The sequence below is a fragment of the Lepisma saccharinum genome, chromosome 20 (genome assembly GCF_977018435.1).
Source record: "Lepisma saccharinum chromosome 20, izLepSacc3.1, whole genome shotgun sequence".
Lineage (NCBI taxonomy): Eukaryota > Metazoa > Arthropoda > Insecta > Zygentoma > Lepismatidae > Lepisma > Lepisma saccharinum.
The window spans coordinates 64,271,602-64,292,241 of record NC_139248.1 but is presented as its reverse complement, the minus strand read 5'-3'; the positions used below and the strand labels follow the sequence as shown (position 1 = coordinate 64,292,241).

At 36.7% G+C, this 20,640-nt stretch overlaps 1 protein-coding gene across 1 annotated transcript in view; it reads right to left on the bottom strand.

Annotated features, from left to right (window-relative positions):
• Positions 1-6,961: 6,961 nt before the first annotated feature.
• Positions 6,962-20,640, bottom strand: part of LOC146003297 (alpha-2-macroglobulin receptor-associated protein) — a 34,273-nt gene continuing 20,594 nt past the window's right edge. Inside the window, exons 5-7 of the mRNA XM_083141537.1 lie at positions 12,209-12,299; positions 8,694-8,850; positions 6,962-7,376 (exon numbers count right to left, since the gene is read on the bottom strand). Coding sequence (XP_082997663.1) covers positions 7,161-7,376; positions 8,694-8,850; positions 12,209-12,299 — 464 coding nt within the window. The 3' untranslated portion in view covers positions 6,962-7,160. The remainder of the gene's footprint in view (positions 7,377-8,693; positions 8,851-12,208; positions 12,300-20,640) is intronic.

Genomic DNA, 20,640 nt, shown 5'->3' with positions numbered 1-20,640 from the left:
GCGGGCTCGCACCTTGGTTTCCAAAACTGACCACAGGTGCTCAATAATATTGAGGTCTGGCGATTGTGGAGGCCATGGCAGATGTGAGCTGTATGAACATGGGCTCTGTCATCTTGAAACACGGCATCACCATCTGGGAACAAAGTTTGCACCATGGGATGCAGCTGGTCACTCAAAATGATTACATGGCAGTGGCATGCCCATGCAGGGTGATGATGGGTCCAGCAGAATACCAGGAGATGGCTGCCCAAATCATCCCTGAACCACCGCCATGCTTCACTCTCGGTAAAAGACAGTCTGTATAATATGCTTGTGCTGGCGTTCTCCACACGTACACTCGGCCAGCAGTTGGAAACAATGTAAAGGATGACTCATCCGACCAGATTACAGTCTTCCACTGCTCCATTGTCCAGTTTTTATGGGCGTTGCACCACTGTCTCCATCTAGCAGCATGGTCAACAGTCACGAGTGGTTTGGGAATTGCAGATCTGCCATGAATACCCTGCTTGTGGAGTTCTCTTCTGACTGTTTTGATGCTAACAGGGTTTGTAAGCACTGTATTCAGCTCAGCAGTGACTTTTGGAGCCGTGGTGATCTTCTGCTTGGCCACAATCCTACCCAATGTGCGTCTGTCTCTGTCACGCAACACACACTTGCATCCACGGTGGTGCTTCGCTGATGCGGTTTTTCCAGAAGTCCCGTAGGCAGTCATGATCTTCGAGACTGTGCCTCTTGATACACCAAACATTTCCGCTACTTTCGTCACGGAAGCTCCCACCATACGTGCACCCACAATTTGCCCTCTTTGAAACTCTGTCAGCTCAGACATGATTCACGATAACCTGCACGGACCAGTCGCTGAACTGTAACTGGCCCATCTGTCAGGTTGGCCAGGGTGTATACCTCGCAGGAAGTGCCAGTGACCACAGTGCCACCTACCAATCGGATGCAAATCGTGTTTGAAATGGCTACCTGTTTTATACCAGGTGTTTCCATATTTTTGTCCATCCTCTGTATGTAAGACAAGTGGTAGCTGTTGTGACATTAGTTAGTGAATGATGCGTTGCTGCTATGGATTCCTTCTATCACGTGAAGTACATTAGTTTGGCTGCATTGAAGCTTGAAATCATCTTGGACTGAATTCAGGTAAGTAAAATCCTTAATCATCCAAGTGCTCAAATGATGTTTATTTAACATTTGAATATGCAAGATTTGTCATCTTTGGTAACCCATCTGAAGGGTGACTACAATATTTAATGCAACTAACCTTGATGCAAGTGCATAATCAGCTCTAAATAATTGATAGTCTATCCCATCTTAATGCTAGGGATTTCACAGTCTAATTTGAAGAATTCAGACTAAATACTTCAGAAACAAGACAAGCTGTTTTTAGCAAACAGGTTTAAACACAATGGCTAAATGGCTTTATAAGTTGAGGTAAGTTTTGTTAAGCAACAAATGTATGTAATCTCTTCTCCATGATTTGTCTTTGTACAATCAACTAGCAACTTTGCTGAGCTTACACAAATACAATCTTATATACAAAATAGATGGAACATGGTTTCAATATACAGGGTTTTCGCAAATGATTGTCGGGGTTACAAACAAGCACTGTATTTTACATAATAAAGATAGATGCATGCAACTTTTTGCAAAATGTTAGAAAACTCACCAAGTTTTTATGGCAAAGCCACAAATGTTCCATGTGCTCGCCTCGTGATATTCTGCAGATATCTAAGCGATAGTCCATTTCTTGACACAATTGGGATAGCATATCACGTGTAACACTGTTGATGGAATTCGTTATGCATGTTTTCAGTTCCTCAATGGTAGTGGGTAATGGAAGATAGTAAACGGTATCTTTTACGTATCCCCAGAGAAAAAAATCACAAGGAGAAAGGTCAGGGGAACAAGGCAGCCATGATAAAAGGTTTTCATCCTCATCACTCCCGCTCCCAATTCAACGTTGTGGTAATTTTTTGTTGAGCAATGATCGCACTTCACAGTGGAAGTGAGGTGGGGCTCCATCCAATTGCATGATGAAGGTGTTAGAATCTTCTTCCATTTGAGGAAATAGCCACTCATTCAACATATCAAGGAATGTCAATCCTGTAACCGTTTTCTCCATGAAGAAGAATGGACCGTACACCTTTTCTCGTGACACAGCACAAAAAACATTCACTTTAGGTGAGTCCCGAACCAACTCAACAAACTGATGAGAATTTTCCGTTCCCCGTATGCGCACATTGTGTGTTTACTTTTCCACTTAGGTGGAATATCGCCCCGTCAGTGGAAACTAAATTCTTGATGAAATTGTCATTATCAGCCATGAGATTTTGCATTTCGCTGGCGAAAGTTTCCCATACACAATGGTCGCTACATGTTAGCTTTTGATGCAGACTTAGGCGGTATGGTTTCATGTTTAGCCGCTTTCATAGAACACTCCATAATGTTGTCTTCAGAATGTTTAATTCCTTGGATCCAGCAGGAATCGATTTCTTCGGGCTCCATAGATAGGTTTCACAAACTCGCTCCACATCACGTTCCGACACTGATGGCCGACCTCTGCTTTTGCCTTTGCAAATGCAACCTTTTTCTTTGAACTGTGCATACCACCTTCCAATCGAATTGTCTGACAGTGACCTCATTGCGTGATATTCAAGGACACAGAACACCTTCTCACTAGTAATATCCGCCATTTTGGAAAACTGCCACCTAGCGGCAGAATCCGGAAACAGAGGTCTATGAAACAAATAAGGAACACAACTTGTTGAGTTTCTCAACAATATCGTGCATTTGTGTTCACCATGTCAATCACCCAGATCGATTACAACAATGAGGAAACCCCAACAATCATTTATGAAAACCCGGTATATAAGTTTATACATTTCTGTTGCTTTAGCAATGGACATTCATCTGCAAAAGCTATAATGCATTCAGTCTTTTAATTGGTTACAAAAATTCAGAAATGTGCATACTACCAACTGGACCAGTCAGATGTCTCCTCTCCATTAATTTTGGGTATCTCCAAGGCAAAAGGGGTTTAAAGTAATTATCAAAGTTTCTCTCACATTTGTAGCATTTCAGGACTTTTCAGAGCCTCTAAAATTGAAGAATACCCTACCACTACTGAAACATGTTTCATAAGATTGAGATTCAGAGGTTTGAACTTTTGAGTTCAATACATTCTGGTCAAGGGTGCCTGCAGAGGGGGGATGGGGGACACTTGTTCCCACCTGAGATATCTGAAAATACTTCATTAATTCAAATTATGAAATTGTAGCATGGAAACATGGGACAAAAGTTGCATTAAAGACAGCACATTAAGTGCTCAATGCAAATTATTTTAGTGCTGGGGATGCTTTATGAGAATTAATTATTTTAACTGCGGGGAAGCATCACCCACCTTTCCACCACTTTAAGTACTGCTGCCCCCCTGAGAAAAGGTTCCGCAGGCAGCCTTGACTGGTTCTTCAATCATTTAACATGTGTATGTCTTATTTGCCTTTCCTTCATCTGCCCAAACTGTCATTATATGAACTTTTTCCTTTCATTAATACACTGTATTGGCATGGCAGGGACTGCATAAGAAAATGTTGACCAGGTGGGCAGGTATGAAGTATACACAGGAGTTTCACAAACACACATTCCTTCTATTTCTCTCGATTTATTTTGTTGTTGTGTCTTCTTGTTTATCCTTTTCCATCATTTTCCTCTGCTTGTGTTATCATCAATTCTTCTATACCCAGTACCAGCTATCTGTAGACCAGGCGAACGAGAACAAGTCTGCGCAAGTAGTGATGCGAGACGGCTCCACCAATGAACAGTGAGAGAAACTGAATTGCATAATGAGCAACTGGAGTTACCCAATTTCCCTGCTTCGCTCTGGAAGCGTTGCAAACTTTTGAAAGCGACAGTACCGTACACACATGGCAAACCGACCGTATTTTTATCTCAAGGTCCATACGCTTGGTTTAAGAATTTCTTAGGGAAATATTAGGGATACAACAGTAAGTGCAAATTTTAATAAGCTGTACATTTAGCGTACGGACTAAGGTCTGGACCGTACATCCGTACATGCCACGATTTTTTCTTACATGTACAGTCAGGACCGTACGGTTGGCAACACTGCACTTTCACCACTCTATTTCCCTCCTCATCCTCTGCTACTATGTGTGGCCCTGCTCCACAGTTAGCTGGGACAGGGTATAATCAAATTTCTTATCTGTACTCTCTATCCATTGCAATCTAGAAAAAAAAAAGTGGCAGGACTCAATGTAGTCATCTATGAAAAGCCCACTTGGCCCTAAAAGAGCTGTTGCTCTCCATGTTTTTATATTCCTTATTACATTTTCTGTCTTTCCTGTGTCAGTTTTGATATATCATCACTAATGCTCCCTTCCCTTCATTGCATCTCCCTGTTCACTATGTACTTCAATGTGTACAGTGGATATTTTGTCTTATTCCTTTAGATTAAGAAGAAATTTCCAATATACTTCATTAGGTGAATGTACCACAGTAGAGTATACTTTTTAAGTCACGCGACAATTGTGGAAAATTAAAAAAAAAATTGTTTACAAATGCAAGAGGCACCAAAAGTTATCAGGTTACAAGAAGTATTTGTATGTGTGAAACCAGCATCGCCCCTCGGAGAGTGACAATGCCTTACACTTCGTGGAGGAAAGAAGCCTAGCATCAAAAATATTTGAAATGTAAATTTAGTGCTTTATATTCGGAAAGCAAGTTGTTATGCCAAAATTCGACATTTACAGTTGCGCAATTATCAACTGCCTTTCTTTATTTGCCATTATTAACGTACTTTACAAAATGAAATAACTTATTTCCTCTTGCAATACAAAACACATGTTGTGTGTACATATATTCAAGGATGATGACAGATTGATTGATTGATTTGCCTTATTTTACTTTGTGTCTTGTACCACGTTTGGCTAATTTGCGAAGATAGGAATGAGTGATCAAACTGATTAATGGACACTCACAAACATCCCTGCTCAGACCAGTATCCGAACCCAGGACCCCTGGCGTCGAAGCGCGATGTGCAAAACCACTCCACCACAGGGGCCGGCTGACAATTTATGTAATTTTTGCTGTTGGATGTTGTGAGATGAATGAATAGTTGTGTAAGGTATTTAAATAATATACGTTGTATATAATATGTATTAAAGAAACTTTGAATATGTAGCTCCATGTTACATATATGTGAAACATATCAATGCATTTATCAAGCATTTTCTGTCTTTCAAAAATAGTTTGTGTGCTTGTTTTCCAGAATTAATGTGAAATTGAACGTATTGAAAAAATAATTCAAATCGCTTGTTCGAACACAAATGTTTTAGCACCAACTTCTACCCCTTTTTGCATAATTTACGAGTGTAATAACGTCTTTGATACTACTACTGCTAATAATAATAATATTGGTCCCGGGTTCGAATCCCAGATTGGGCATGGATGTTTGCGAGTGTTCATTCATCAATTTCACCATATCATCACTCATCCCTATCTTCGTAAAATAGCCAAAGTGGCACAAGAAGCGAAGTAAAATAAAGCAAATCAATAATAATAATAATAACACTATTATTATTAGCTTTATAATTATTATTAGCATTAATGTTATTATTATTATTGGTACATTTATCCTGGTACTTGCACCCCCCAGACAAAAATTCGTGGTTGCACCTCTGGAAAGGTTGTTCTGGTAGCTCAGTTGTAAAGCATCTACACAGAATGCCAAATAACTGGGTTTGATCTGTGGTTGAGACCGTTTTCAACAAAACTTTTTCTGATGCTTCATGAAGAAAGAAAAAATGATCCAACCAAGATAAGTGAGAGTATGCCTACTCTATTTTTGTTAATTACTTCCTTTTTTAAATACATTTTATGTTTTTTACCCTTCTATTATTTCAATGAGAATAAATATTGATATCTTTCCTAAATTCCTTACCCATCTTGATATCTGGCTGAAACAGTATAAAAGCTTAAATCTTTGGTTTGGATTCCCCATTTTAAACAGTAGACCCAGTCCCAATTAACCTGTCTGAGCATAAAGTGTACCTAAAAACAACCATTGCAGTCTATAATATTTAAGATTTTGATAGCATACGTCAGATTTCAATTTGGGTATTTAGTTACTCTAACAGTCAGTCAGTCTGGGAACATAACTGTAGCTTACATAAAGGATATGCCTTTCACAGCATGAGTCACACTGTAATATGAAAATTACATTCTCCTAATTTTATCATGTGTTTAATTTATTTGGGATTATAACATTTTAAATAAGGATTGTCCTGGATTATTTGAGACTTCTAAAAATGTTTTTTGCGGTATAGACTTTCATTTCAATAGATTGAGTTGAAAAGTTTGTATTTTCTGTAACCATATTTTATGATTTAGAGCAAGAGTTTCTCAACTGCTGGTACCAGTCCATGAGAAGTTCTACTGAAATTTGTGATTTTAGTTTGCACTGCAATCTTCATTAACAAATATTTTGTAGTGCAAATATTATGATTATGTGTCAAGAGTGTTAAAAGGTTTGGTTAAAAAACACTTGTTAAAAACCAGGTCACAATTCCATTAAAATCCCCAGCTAAAAATCCCACTTTAAGGTGTTCCCCATTCTCCGTAAGACCTCTTTTCCCGGGATTCTATTAAACTGACTAAACACATTCCGTTGTTCTTGCAATATAGTTAAACAGCATAAAATGATTTGTGCCAGAGGAAAAAGAACCTGGGGAAGGGGGCAGTCGAACCCCGAAACATAGTTTTGAAATTCAATACTCACTAAGACTATTTTATACAAGTTTTGTATAGATTGTAGCATTGTTAGGCAATTGTTGAAATGCATGCCAAAATCCCTACAGTGCATATTTATAAACAAACAGGTATTTGCACAAATACCTCTTTGGCATGTCTAGCGAAATGGAATTAAGAATTGACTTTCCCATGAACCACAAAATCATGTTTTATTAATTAGAATTATATTCAAAAGAGACTTACAAAGACAATTATTGCAACACAACAAATGCTCAGTTAAATGCAATTACATAAACATTTATGATGTCGAACAACCAAAAATCAACTAGTGTTGTGGAGAATACAGTCAGTACGAAAGACAACAGGCAGTAACATATATTTATAGAAAATCATAGTTCAACATGTTTTTCCATTATTCTATTCTCAAGATCGGTGTGTATCTTTTGAACTTTTCTCGACGTCTTCTTTATTTTTTCATCTAATGTTTCAATGTCTAAAATTTTCTCACCACCAAGTCTTCTAGCCCGATGCTCATCGCTTAGCATAGCTTCTGCCTGGAGGTGTCGTAATTTTAACAGACGCTGCTCGTAGTGCTGTAGTTCGACCTAAGGGATAAGATAATAATCAACGTAGTTTAAAAATAAGCAATTGTACCTTCCAAAGAAAGCTCCCATCGGGAATCGAATCAGAGCATGCTTACCAGTTGGGTATGCAGGCACCCGATTAAACACACTTTGTGTAAAGATAATTCAAACATCACAAACAAAGTGGAACTTCTATTTTTTGTTCCTGGATTTTAAGGTTTTTCTCCTAGGTTACCCAAAAACATATAATCGAGATTCCATTGTACACACATACACACACACACACAGTAACATTTAGAGGTAATAGCAATTTGGGTCATTAATGATTGCATTTTTTTGGCAATATTTTGACTGCATCAAAAATCCACTGCTCTTCCAAATTCTAAAAAAAAACATGTTAAGAATATCTGGTTTCCCTTTGCTGTAATCTAGGTATTGATGATAGTGACACTGTAAGCCTTCTTTCCATCACAAATATCTAGTAAGAATTCTAAACAAAATATTTTTTTTTGTCAGAAAGAAACTTTGCTGGTGTGATACAAATGAGTGGAAAAGTGAATACTTATATCTACAGTCAGGCAGAATGTTGGAAGTAACATTATAGATAAAAATAATCAGTTTGACTTTGTCCTCAAAAACATTTTTGCCACTCAGATGATCGCAAACTGAAACTGTGATTGTAACAAGTTTCTTGCCAGATAAAAAAAGTCTATTCATACCAGGGGCTTAACTGTTACTTGATTCTGCTTGGTGGTAGCATGAAATGCATTGTTGTAGTGTACATGAAGTATATTGCAAACAAAAATGTATTTATAAGAAAGCAATTGATAAATTTTTGGCAATCTCTCATGTATTGAGGCATATGTATGAAAATAAGTAACTCCAATGTAATTTGAGTCAACAATGCAAACAAAAAATAAAAAAAGAGAATAAACGTTATTTTGGACTTTAAACAACCCTTCAGCTATTTGCCATGAAGGACTGAAATTCCTGGTAGACAGTGTTGTTGCCGCATAAGCATTAAAAAAGAGTAAGCATGTATGACATGCATCTACGGTATCAAGTGGTGTGCTTGTATTTGTCACACCAGCAAAGTTTTGATTTAAGTCCACTTTAGGCACAGATAGGCTATTCGGAACTGGACCTACATTTTAAAATGGAATCTGAACCACTATGTACCCACACCAGGTACTGAACCCGAGACTCCTTACAAGGTGACAGTGTTACTACTATGCCACCGGGAAGGATTTGTGTGTCAGCAGAAATTACTGTGTTAACTGTAAACTGCACTGCAGTGTCATGAAGGCACTATTAGCCATGGAAGAATTGCACACTCACCTTCAGAGATGCCAATTCCGATGGGGTGAAATCACCATCCACCGCCATTCTCCAAAGGCCCTGAACTTTTGGTTCAACAAAATCGGTGCTGTTGGGTCCTTTGGCTGCTAGGCGTTGTAAGTGGTCATACCCATCTCTGATATCACGGTGCCTTTCTCTGTAAACACAATCACACTTTTACATACATCTATTAGCATAGGTCCCGAGTTGATTTATTATTAGTGACGTTCACCAATCCCATGAAAAGTTAAAATTATATTTTTTTATGATTTATTTGGCTGTTACATGTCTAAACATATGTCAGGGTTGCTACATGTCTGGAAATGTCAGGGAATTTTGCAGATCGTCTGGAATTTATGTGCATTTTGGAGACTGCAAGAGAAAAAGTTGCAAAATGAACAAGCCATTCACTTCCACTTCTGGATTCGGCTCTTGTGATTCCACTCCCAAAAAAGATTCAGTTTAGAAACTTGTTTCTTTCGTTCTTATGATTCTCAGTCTTTTGCAAAATTATGGTTCCTTCGAATTTCTGTAATAAATTTTCACTTTTATAATACTAGATAGTAGAAAGAATATCAAAGTAAAACTCTCAGTCCAGATATCTGATTGATAACTAAAGTACATTGAAAATATGATCATAATTATCGGAAAGGTTAGTGAAGATGAGGTTATCCTCCATTATTTTATAGATCTTAGTCTTGTTGGCATTTTCTATAGAATTCCTATATGCAACAAAAATTTCTCCAGATGTTGAGTACTTATAAATGTAAGCAAAAATACAGCATTTTCTACGACACTATAAACCTGCCAGAAAATGAAAAAGTGTATGAACTTTTTCTGTTGTTTTTATATTGTGGAGATCTGTTATGGTGAAATAATGTACCTCTGTTACCTTAGCCTGAAGGCTAGATGCACGTGATTGTAGCACCCAATACATTTGATGGCGATTATAATTTTACATGTTCTTGTGTATACAGAATGAAATTTGCTAAAAAAAAAAGTTGTGAAAGTGATTATTCATAATAATTAATGGATTATATTTTTAATTGAAAAAAAAAAGGTTCAAAAGCAAAAATCATGATGATAAACATGTCTGGAAAAATTTCAATTTTGGACTGGAAAACCTGGAAATGTCAGGGAATTTCATAATCAAAAGATTGTAGCAACTCTGATATGTGAAAAATTTATTCTGTGAATTTCTGCCAAACTTTGCTCACACACAAATTTCCCATTCATTCTTCTTTAATGTTCAGGACATCCCTCAGTTTATTCATTGTAGATTTTTAACAAATTGCTAATGAGGATCATTTATATGATGATCAATTAGCATTTGTATGTCAATTAATTATACAACATTTATAGTTTCCTAAATAGTCAAATCAATACAACTGGTGTTTCATTGAAATTATCTTTCATTATCTTCTTGGCATTTTACCTACAAAATACATTCTTCTTTTATTGGTTACAGATAGGATACCATAATACTAGTTGTTGTCAGTATTTGACTCACATTGACAGACAGATCAAGATACTCCCTCTGTCACATAATTATTGTCCGGTATGCCAAAATGGTAGTACAGGAATGACGGACGAAGAGGCAGATGGTAAGCACAATTTGTACTGATCCTTGAGTAGTAAAGTTGTATGACTCATTCCCTTGTTTCATGTTGTTCTTCTGTATACACCAATGTCACAGTTTGAATATCAGGCAATTATTATGAGACAACAAACAAAGGTGTACCAGACAATAATTATGGGACAGAGGGAGTAATAAATATCACACTACACAAACACCTGATGTCCTTTCTAGGGCTGAGCCGATGACAACGTATTGGTATGAGCTGTGGTACAGTATGGAAAAGTATCGGTTGAAATTTAATTACCAGTACCATCTGATCGTTTTCTGACATTATGGTCTTTTGCAAGGAGATCTGCAAAAATATCACATGACACTTTCACATTATCCTGGAAATTATGCAAAATTGAAGTTTCTATTTATTTTGCACTAGGGTGGATAAAAATCATGATTTTTATTTTTAAAAAAACATGCTTAAAATTGTTTGCATGTTTTTTGGCAACATACATATAGATATATGTTTTTTATAGAAAGGCTTTTTCTAGTAAACGGCCCTGTAAAATATTTGAACAGTTTGATTAAAGCAATTAAAAAATTGTAAATAAACATTTTTCTGTTTCTGTTACTGTACCTACTAAGGAAATGTTTGTCGAGTGTGTTAATGAAACTATAATAATTTTCAGTAACTTTTCTTCCAGTGATGATAAACATTCTGGATCTGCTCTATAAGTGTAACTTAAAATATTAACTTAAATATTTTTAGTCTTTGTAGCTGAATTTTGGAGAATTTTTTAATGGTAGTTTCAAAAATATCAGCTGCCATGCTTAGTTACGGTTTAATGATAATGATACTATTTATGGTTTAACATGATCAGTATTTTGTGTACTTTTCTACACAAAATGTTTGCTATTTTTGCATACAAAAATTATTGAATTTTAAATCAAGAGAAATGTGTGTGTACATTTCCCTTCGTATGAGCTTCACATCATCAGTACATGTATTTTATTTCCTTTATTTTCCTATCTTAGAGACTAATAAACACCATTAAATGATTACGAGATTAATGTACTTTCACCAAAAGTGATTGTGATATCTAAATCTCCAACCCATGTAGTTTTGAACAACTATGAATTATTACAATTTTCACAAACGATGCAAATTTATTCTGTGGGGGACAGGAAATTATAAGACTACTAGCTCATGCACATTATTCTATAAATTATTTATTTAAAGTGATTTAAATTGCGATTTAAATCGTTCCACCTTATTTTGCACTAATATTGTGTCAAAAAACCTGTGTTTCATGATTACATATTCTGCTGTAATTGTTGAATATTTTGAAGCAAACTCTGATAAATTAATGTTTTGGAATGCAATACTTACACATGAATATCAACATTTAAAACTTTTAATTATTATAATTTTCAAGCATCTGTATCGGTTCAGCTCTAATTGTTATTGTTCAGCAGAGTAGAGAAAGAACAGGCAGATTGAAAACATGGTTACATACATGTACTGTTGTAGACTTTCATTATCTGACTCCTACAGATGGATGTGTAAAACAAAATAATTATGTTGCAATTAAACCAGCATTTACTATGACTTCATTTGTAGGTCTTAAACTTTGGTAGTTTCAGAGATATTGAATCTTTGACAAATTGTTGCCACTCTCAGGGAGATAGAATTTGTTTTTATTGCATTGAGCTATAATTTGGTATGTCTATTAGTCCACCAAATGTAGTTTTTATAGTTCTTATAGAGACTGAGATATTGACAGTTGTCACAGACAGTCAGGACTGGCAGATTAAAATTGGACCAGGGAAGACACTACGTTAATATTTCTGCAGAGGGATCAAATTTCAGGTGTTTCTGAAAAACAGAAATGGCACTTTCAAAATTATATTTCAATTCCTTAAAACTTTGAAAGAACTACCTTACCTCAATGCATTTGCTTTACCTCTCAGATCTTTGTCTGGTTCTTCTAATTCTTCAATTTTGTTAAATTTGTCAAGTTTATTATCCAAGGAATCTGGAAGAGAAAATTGTGAATTATTGCATTTTACTGAACCCGATATATACAAAATAGCTTCCAGCACACAGTTAAACAAGACTGAAAGGTTATATGAAAATTGTTGTTAAACCAGAAATTGAACCTATCTCTTTTGCATTTGGTGACAATACTCTACCACTGTGCTAACAAGTCAACCTTTTGGCTCTCCACAATTTCCCACAAGCAGGGGGGCATGAAGGGGTGCTTGCACACCCCTCGATTTTCTCCCGCACCCCCTCTCCAAAACCTATATTCTACTGAAAACATTACCTCTTACAGTGTCATATTATGTAATACGTTGTCATATTGAAGGCTGTCGACAGTCCATAAGGATCAGTGACCCGTGTCAGAATTGTTGTTAAGAATTGCTTCTTCTTGTGTTTCAAGTAGTCTGTTTGTGGTTTTCGATAAATGTACGTATATACACCTCATTATTAGTTGTACGTTGTCACGTTGCCAGTTCCGACGACTCAATGAAAAATGCAAGGAAGAAATGTTTCCCGAGAGCAACTATAGATGGCAGCACGCCATATAAAGAAGAGCAGACCTCATTGTAGAAACTTGGAGAGGAGAAGAGCGATTATATATATATTATAGTAAATGCAAAATATATAAAAGAAGAGTATAAAAATTATACAAGGAGTGAATAAAATGTTGTATATAGCCAATTAAGATAATTAAGAATATCGTCATATATGAAACAATTAGAAAAGTTAATAAGTGAGCAAATGAATTCAGAAATGTATCTCTCTCTCCTTTTTGATCTTCTGACGAGGAGAATATAGCCAGCTTTTGTATTTGTCCGTCCCTCGGTGGCGCTGTGTTCAATTAGATGCTCCGAAGCACTTACGGTTGCGCTTCTTATTAGATGCACTGGGCCATAGGCAGTGCTTGCTGTTAGCGATCCTGGGCTATTCCTCTTTTGGTCGTTACATAGGAGGTGGCGCTATTGTCAGTTTAATCGCCCCTAATCTTTCTATAAGTATAGCTTGTGAAGCAGGGAAAGCGAGTGCATATATGTAATAAATAAGATTATGCTTTAAAAGGAAAGAAAATAAATTAGAAGAAAGAAAAGAAGAATAAGCCTTCTCCAAAATTTGAAAGAAGAAAAGAAGAAGAAGCCTTTTCCTAAATAGAAAGAAGTAAAGAAGAAGTCTTTTCCAAAAATAGAAAGAAGAAAAGAAGAAGAAGCCTTTTCCCAGATCAAAGATAGGAAGGAAGAAGAAGCCTTTTCGCAGAAATTACGAGAAGAAAGAAGAAGATGATTTCCTTTGAATTATTCATATATGTATAAGAAGAATATAACAGACGTAAATTTGGAATCAGCTTCGCTATATATTTTCTCTGTATTGTGTATAGTTTCTAGAATATAGATCCGCATTTAATTATATCCTCTTGGCTATAAAATACTTTCTTATTTGGAATTCTCGAACAAAGAACCTATCCCCTTGGATTAAGATATTTCTATAGCCGTTGTAAATAACATTTAAGTACGTACCCTCAAAGGGCGTAGCAACGTTTTCTTTTACACTGTTCATACACGGTTTTGTTGTCCGCTTACTTGTTCCTCTTTTCTTCAAGTCGCATTGGAACAAAAATTTCAGTTGCTTTCAAGTATCATCAGGTCGTTCTCGGAAAATTATTTAACACGAGTTGTATCGTGACAGTAGTTTCCTTTTTAATTCGGTCTATTTGTTCTAGTAAACGTACCATTTCAGACATTTCCAAAGACTGTTACGAATAAGCCAGAAATTCGTGAAGAGGCTATGTATTATGAAAACGAACGGATTTGAAAAGAGGGGTAGCAAAGCAACGGAACATTTGCAGAAAAGTGAAGCAGAATACATGATTTCGTATTTATTGTGTTTTCTTTTTCAAATTGCAGAACTTCAGGTTGTTCTTTTACCCAACGTACACAAACTGAACACTCAGCACTTGCCACCTGTATGATGACATTTGATTCATAACTGAATTTTGTACCTCAATTGGTTGTGCCTTGTAATCAAGGGATCCCGGGTCCAACACCCAGTGGAGGCACATAGTTGTTCGGATCCCACTTTAGACTGTAGGTCGTCCCGATTAGCCTATATATGTGCAAAAAGTGGACTTAAAACCATGCATGTCAATCTAAAATTGTACATTTCAGTCACGGTCACTTATGCTAATTGCTATAAGAGCATTGGAGGAACATGGTAACTGCAAACTGAAGGATATTTTTAGAGGGAGTGAGCAACACTATAAGGGAGGGAAAATATACATTGACCCCTCTCTGTGAAAAAAATGCTTGCCTTGCTTGCATCTCCATGGAAAAATTCCTCCAGTTGTCCAAATATGTCATTGGCCTCCCTTGAATAAGCTGTTCTTTTCAAATTTCCAAATGTCATTGTCATGCTAAAATCAGGCAAAAATGAATCAAGTCGCTAATATTCTATATATACATTCTGAATTTGTGCATTTACTCACTAAATATATTCACAGTATAAAAGTATTAAAAACTTACGTAAGTATAATAGTCGTAACAATCCTTGCAAACGACGTTTCGTGAAGCTACACTTCGCTTCTTCAGGTTTTCTTATCAGTAAATAAAATACTTCGTCATATATATAAATAAATCCACGATTAGGTAAAAAAAAAGGGTACTGGGATATAGAATGTAAAATTACATGACGTTAAAAGTGCTATATATGCTAGTATTCTTCAGTTTCATTAGCATTTTATCATAGATGCCTACTAAAAGTTGATTGATATTTATTTAGGGACTAAAACATGCATGTATATTTCATGTTTTCTTTATTTTTAACGTTGCACCCCTAGATGATAAATCCTGGCACCGCCGCTGCCCACGAGAAATAGCAACTAGAGGTTCCACTGTACTTCGAATGGACAATGTGGGTTTACACACAGAACTAAGTTTGGAGCCAGAGGTAGGCTTTGTAGCCAAGAGAACTGACATAGAATGCCAAAGACAGGTTTGGTTTGAGTTGCTGTTTTAAGTCCACTTTATGCACAGTAAGGCTAATCGGGACTGGTCCTACAGTTTAAAGTGGGATCCGAACCACTTATGCCTCCACCGGTATCGAACCCGGGACCCCTTGATTACAAGGCAATGACGCTACCACTGCACCATGGGGGAGGCCCCCAAAGACAGGTTTGATCCCCAGTTAAGCCACAATTAATTTATTTCACAAAAAAGTCACCGAGTAGGTTTATTTTACATTTCACTTTCTTTCCTATGAATATAATTAGGAAAAAAAAGGCCAAGATTGTATACATTCTTTAGAACAAATGATTTATCGTGAAATAAACACAAACCCTTCAGTTTAAATAATAAAATAATGTGTACACTGTTTGCAAAATGGCATATGTAAGCAACAACTTACCACTTGATATACACAAAGCAAAGCACCAAATACCTTATTTATGCGTGTATAGTGCGTGTATAATGCGCACTCTGGTTTTGGATGGGTAAAAGTGACAAAAAATTATATCTCGTATGTAATGCTCAGTACAATCACAGAGAAGATAATTTTATACCCAGAGAAATCCCGCTTACGGCAGTCACCCTTCACCACGCTTGACTGAGCACCGCTAGTTTTCTGAGCACTCTTGGTAGTTCTGATACTCCTCGTTAGGGAGAGCGCACAGCGCCTTACCTTCAGTTTCTCTCCAGGAGGTCCGCAAGTCCCCACCAGAAGATGGCGTTGAAAAATTTTAAGTGTTTTCTTCAAATTAACGCGAGCTAAGATCACGGCAGATGGCTAATGTAAAGAAAATTAAAATAAAATAACAAAAAATACAAGACAAATGGGGACTCGAGTTTAACTAGAATGTCTAACTTATTTTATGGTTTAATAGGATTTTGCCGATGGTGCAGTTGTTGCATCGTAACTTTGTAATCAAGGGGTCCCGGATTCGATACCCGGTGGACGCACATAGTGGTTCGGATCCAACTTTAAACTCTAGGTCCAGTCCCGATTAGCCTTACTCTTCATAAAGTGGACTTGAAACACCAAATAAATCAAGCATGATTTATATATAGGCTAGTTGTTGGTTCCATTCACAGGCATCGTTTGCTGTCTAACTCACAGGAAATAATATCTCAGATAATTTTAGTTAATAATTTTCCTCGACAGATGAGAATAATTTAGCCATTTCAGGATTAGAAGAAAATTCCCGTATCGCTACCGTTATCAATCGGATGAATTATGATGCAGTGACATATAGTAATTTTCTGTGTCCACCCCATTCCGCGCAAGTAAAATATTGTGAAACCCTTAGAGAAATAAAGAAATATATCGAGAATCCCATATTGTACATACCATTGTTGATAGTAGAGAGAACAAACAGACGCACAATAGTTAGACCCCCACCCCAACACACACGCAGACACTTGCACAAAAATTAAAATACTTATCGAAATAACTGTATGAGGACATTCGGAATATTTTCTTTTACGCGGCATCACAACGTCAATTAAAATCTACAGAAGGAAATAGAGCGGCGACGGGTCTCGATTCGCTGCTCACATGTCACCCAACAAGGAAGTCTATTGGAAAGGAATTTAGGTAAAAATGGCGAAGGAAAAAATGGCAACGGTAAAAATGGCAACAATTAAAATATACCTATTACGGTTTTACGTGAAAATTGAGAAATTTTGTGCCTTGCATTTCACAGTTTGAAATTAAAATTTAATATAATTTAATGTCTTTTAACATTAATTTGTCTTTGAATGGAAACATTTTATTTGATGTTTCCAAAAATAATGCCGTTTATTTCTTTATTTCTTTTGGTAGGAGTTATTGCAGCTATAGAATTACATACTAATAAAAGTTAACTTTTGTAAATAATTTGAAACATGTGTGATTGATGTAACTTAAGGGGAGTGCAGCATTGAATGGGTTTTCATCTTGACTGAAAACAAGTTTATGCTTTGCGCGCACCTGCTGACCAGTCACACATGTTTGTTACTAGTAGGACTTCAAGTCAGCCCTTATCTAACCCCCTCGCACTAAGAGGGACGAACTTGTTTACTTTTTTAAAATGAAAATTGTTAAATCTTGGAAAGCTGGAGATAAGCTCTTCTTTCTACAACAGTCTGATCTGAAGAATGTTATAAGGTGGAGGAACAATTTCAAGTGTCGAGGAATTCTAAAAACAAAATTATTGAAACAAAATCCTGTGTGTTCCTATGACCATAATCATTCGCCTGAATATGATGCTGTGAAGGTTTAAGAAATTCAAAATATTAACCCTCCCTTCATATGAAATGTCATTATATGCGAGAAAAAAATATTGCGCTACGAAGTTCAATAGAATATACATATAACACCCGAAATAATGAGCTTCTAAGGCCATACTTCACAACATGTTGACTGCCATGAGACCCAAAAGTGGGTCTCAAGTATCGTCATTCATGAAGCCGTGAAACCCACTTGTGTGTCTCACCTCAGCAATTGCTTCAGGCCGCGATACGCCTATATGGGTTTCACTTGTCATTTGCTAACATGATCAAAGATATTGTTTTGGCTCCAGAATGTTACACTATACTCGTAGCCTGGCCCTAGATAGCAACAGGCGATTACAACAATGGCGTACAAATAGCCGTAACATTGTAGTTGATTTGATTTTGATTTGATTTGATTTAGTTTATTTTACTTCGCGTTTTGTGCCTCTTGGCTAATTTGCGAAGATGGGGATGAGTGATGAAATGATGAATGGAAATTCACAAACAACCAACCCCGACCGGGATTCGAACCCGGGACCCTTGGCGTCGCAGCGCGATGTGATAACCACTCGGCCACAGGGTCTGGCCGTAACATTGTAGTAATAAACCTAGTGCTCTATTTATGATGACATTATTTTGTTGATTTTCAATACAATAGGCCACATTAAAAAATGCATCGTTGTTTGACATTTGTTGTATTTCAGGCAAAAATTAAACAAAGAAGGAGAAAAATAAAGGAAGAAGAAGAAATTAAGACTATATTCAGTGTGATTGAACGTGTAGATTGCATTTCGTGAGAGAGGACAACTGCCAAAGAAGAAAAATTGCCATTTTCACTTTGGCCATTTTTTCCGTTTGCCATTTTTACTTTTGCCATTTTTACTTTTGCCATTTTTACCTTTGCCATTTTTTCCGTTTGCCATTTTTACTTGGCCATTTTTTCCGTTGCCATTTTTTCCTTGCCATTTTTACCGGATACCATTGGAAAGACTTGACCCTCGAAAGTTATCCTACGAGCGCGAAATTATGTTGGTGCACCTCGATACTCTTAATAATTTTAACGATGATATTTTTTTCAGATATATCACTGAACATACATTTCTAAGAATTTTGCATGAAGCAAAGATTATTTTTAAAAGATTAGCATAACACTCAAAACTCACTGAGAAAGCTTCAATACGGAAGAAAAATGAACTTCAAAAACATCCATAAAATAGCAACATTTAACTCATATATGGCACCCTGTAAGACAGAAGGGTCCTCCCCGATGGCGCAGTGGTAGCGTCATCGCCTTGTAATCAAGAGGTCCCCCGTTCGATAGCTGGTGGAGGTACATAGTGATTCGGATCCTACTTTAAACTGTAGGTCCAGTCCCGATTAGCCTTGTTGTGCATAAACTGAACTTAAAACACCAAATCAACCAACCTGTAAGACAGAAGAGTGGCGTACAACTTAATATTGGGCTTCATCTCCTACTTGAGTTTTGGGGCCCCTTTCAAGTATTTAACACTTAAAAGAATAATCAGCTACCTTAAAACAGTACAGGTAAAAGTTGAGAATCACGTGAAACGCATAACAGATGTACACAATGTTGGCTATTTATCTCGGCTCTTATTTGAATATGGTTTGTTTATCGTGTGGCAATACGAGACAGACTGGCTCAACAACTAAATACTCCTAACTGTAGACAACTTACACTCAACAAGTTTACAACAAACGGTGTATAAAGGTACAGTCACGGGGACACTTCTGGATTGTGACAATCCCATTAACTTTTCATGGAATTGTTACAACGTAGAAGTATCCATGACTGTACAAGAGTTTTCTTTCCTTTCAATTGGCAAGTTGCTAGTGCCACTTCGGCTACCTTTGATCAGTCCGATTATTTATGCTGTGGGTAGGTCACAAATGTATGAGATAACGATAATATGATGATAATAACAACTACCCGCCAGACTTAACTTAGCCTGAAAGTTGCAAAGGAAATTTTAAATAGGGGTGACTCGATCGATGACTGAGCCATTCAGTGGTTGACATTTAATTTCCTTGCTAACGTTCCTCTGTTCGAGACCCGACCTGGAATTGTTCTTTTTTCGTTCATCAATTTGAACCCATCTTCACTCTCCATACCGTTACAATTAGCCAAAAGCATCAGAAAAGTGACGGTAAGTGACAAAAATATAAATGCAGTACGTATATGAAGGGGGTTACAAGATATTGTGGTTATCCCTAGCCCTTCATGTACGTATAATATAAATCTGTTTTGTAGGGGAAGGAAGCCCATTGACCTTTGCAAAACAGAATACAAGAAGTATTTCCTGCTCCTTGATGAAGGGAAAAGTGAAAGTTGTCAGAAATATCTCCCCTGATGTGACCTTCGACTGAAGGGTGAAGGGCTTACAAAGAAAGGTTGCCCATGCCTGTATGGACCCAATTGCCAAGTACTTTAGGAATTCCGCCAAGGACAACAGTTTGTGGCAAGGGGGCATGCCCCCGCCTAGAGCCATGAATTATTTTGATGCAAACCTACAAAAATAACATGGATAATTTTTAAGATTTTGCAAGAATTTAGATTTTCTTCTTGTATAAATGAATGGGTTGTCTGTAGAGAGAAACAGACTCCAGAAGACTGCAGTCTACTATATTTAGTAATTATAGTTTTATAACCATTTATGCGAAGCTACTAAATGTTCGAATACGAATTTGGTCAGGACAGTTCACCATATTTACTCCCTGTTTTGACTTTTTTCGAACTGCAGTCTTTATGAGAAAATGCCCTCTTTTTGTGGTTAATTCACTTTCAGACATGTTCTTCATTATAAGGATAATTCCATAGCGTTGGTGGTTATATTCAGGGTACGAATTCCCACGGCGAAAGGGGAATTTCTCACCTTCCCACCAACGATCTTGTTTTATTAAAATTTTTCCCCCATTAAAATTTTCCGAGGCTACGAGTTTGTGTTATAACAACAAAGATAAGCAATTAGTTTGGACTTAAAACATACTTTACTAAGAAAGAATAACATCATAAACACATACAGAGAAGGAAAAACAAAGAATGATGTCTGCCTGTGTGTGAATGTTGCACACATCTTT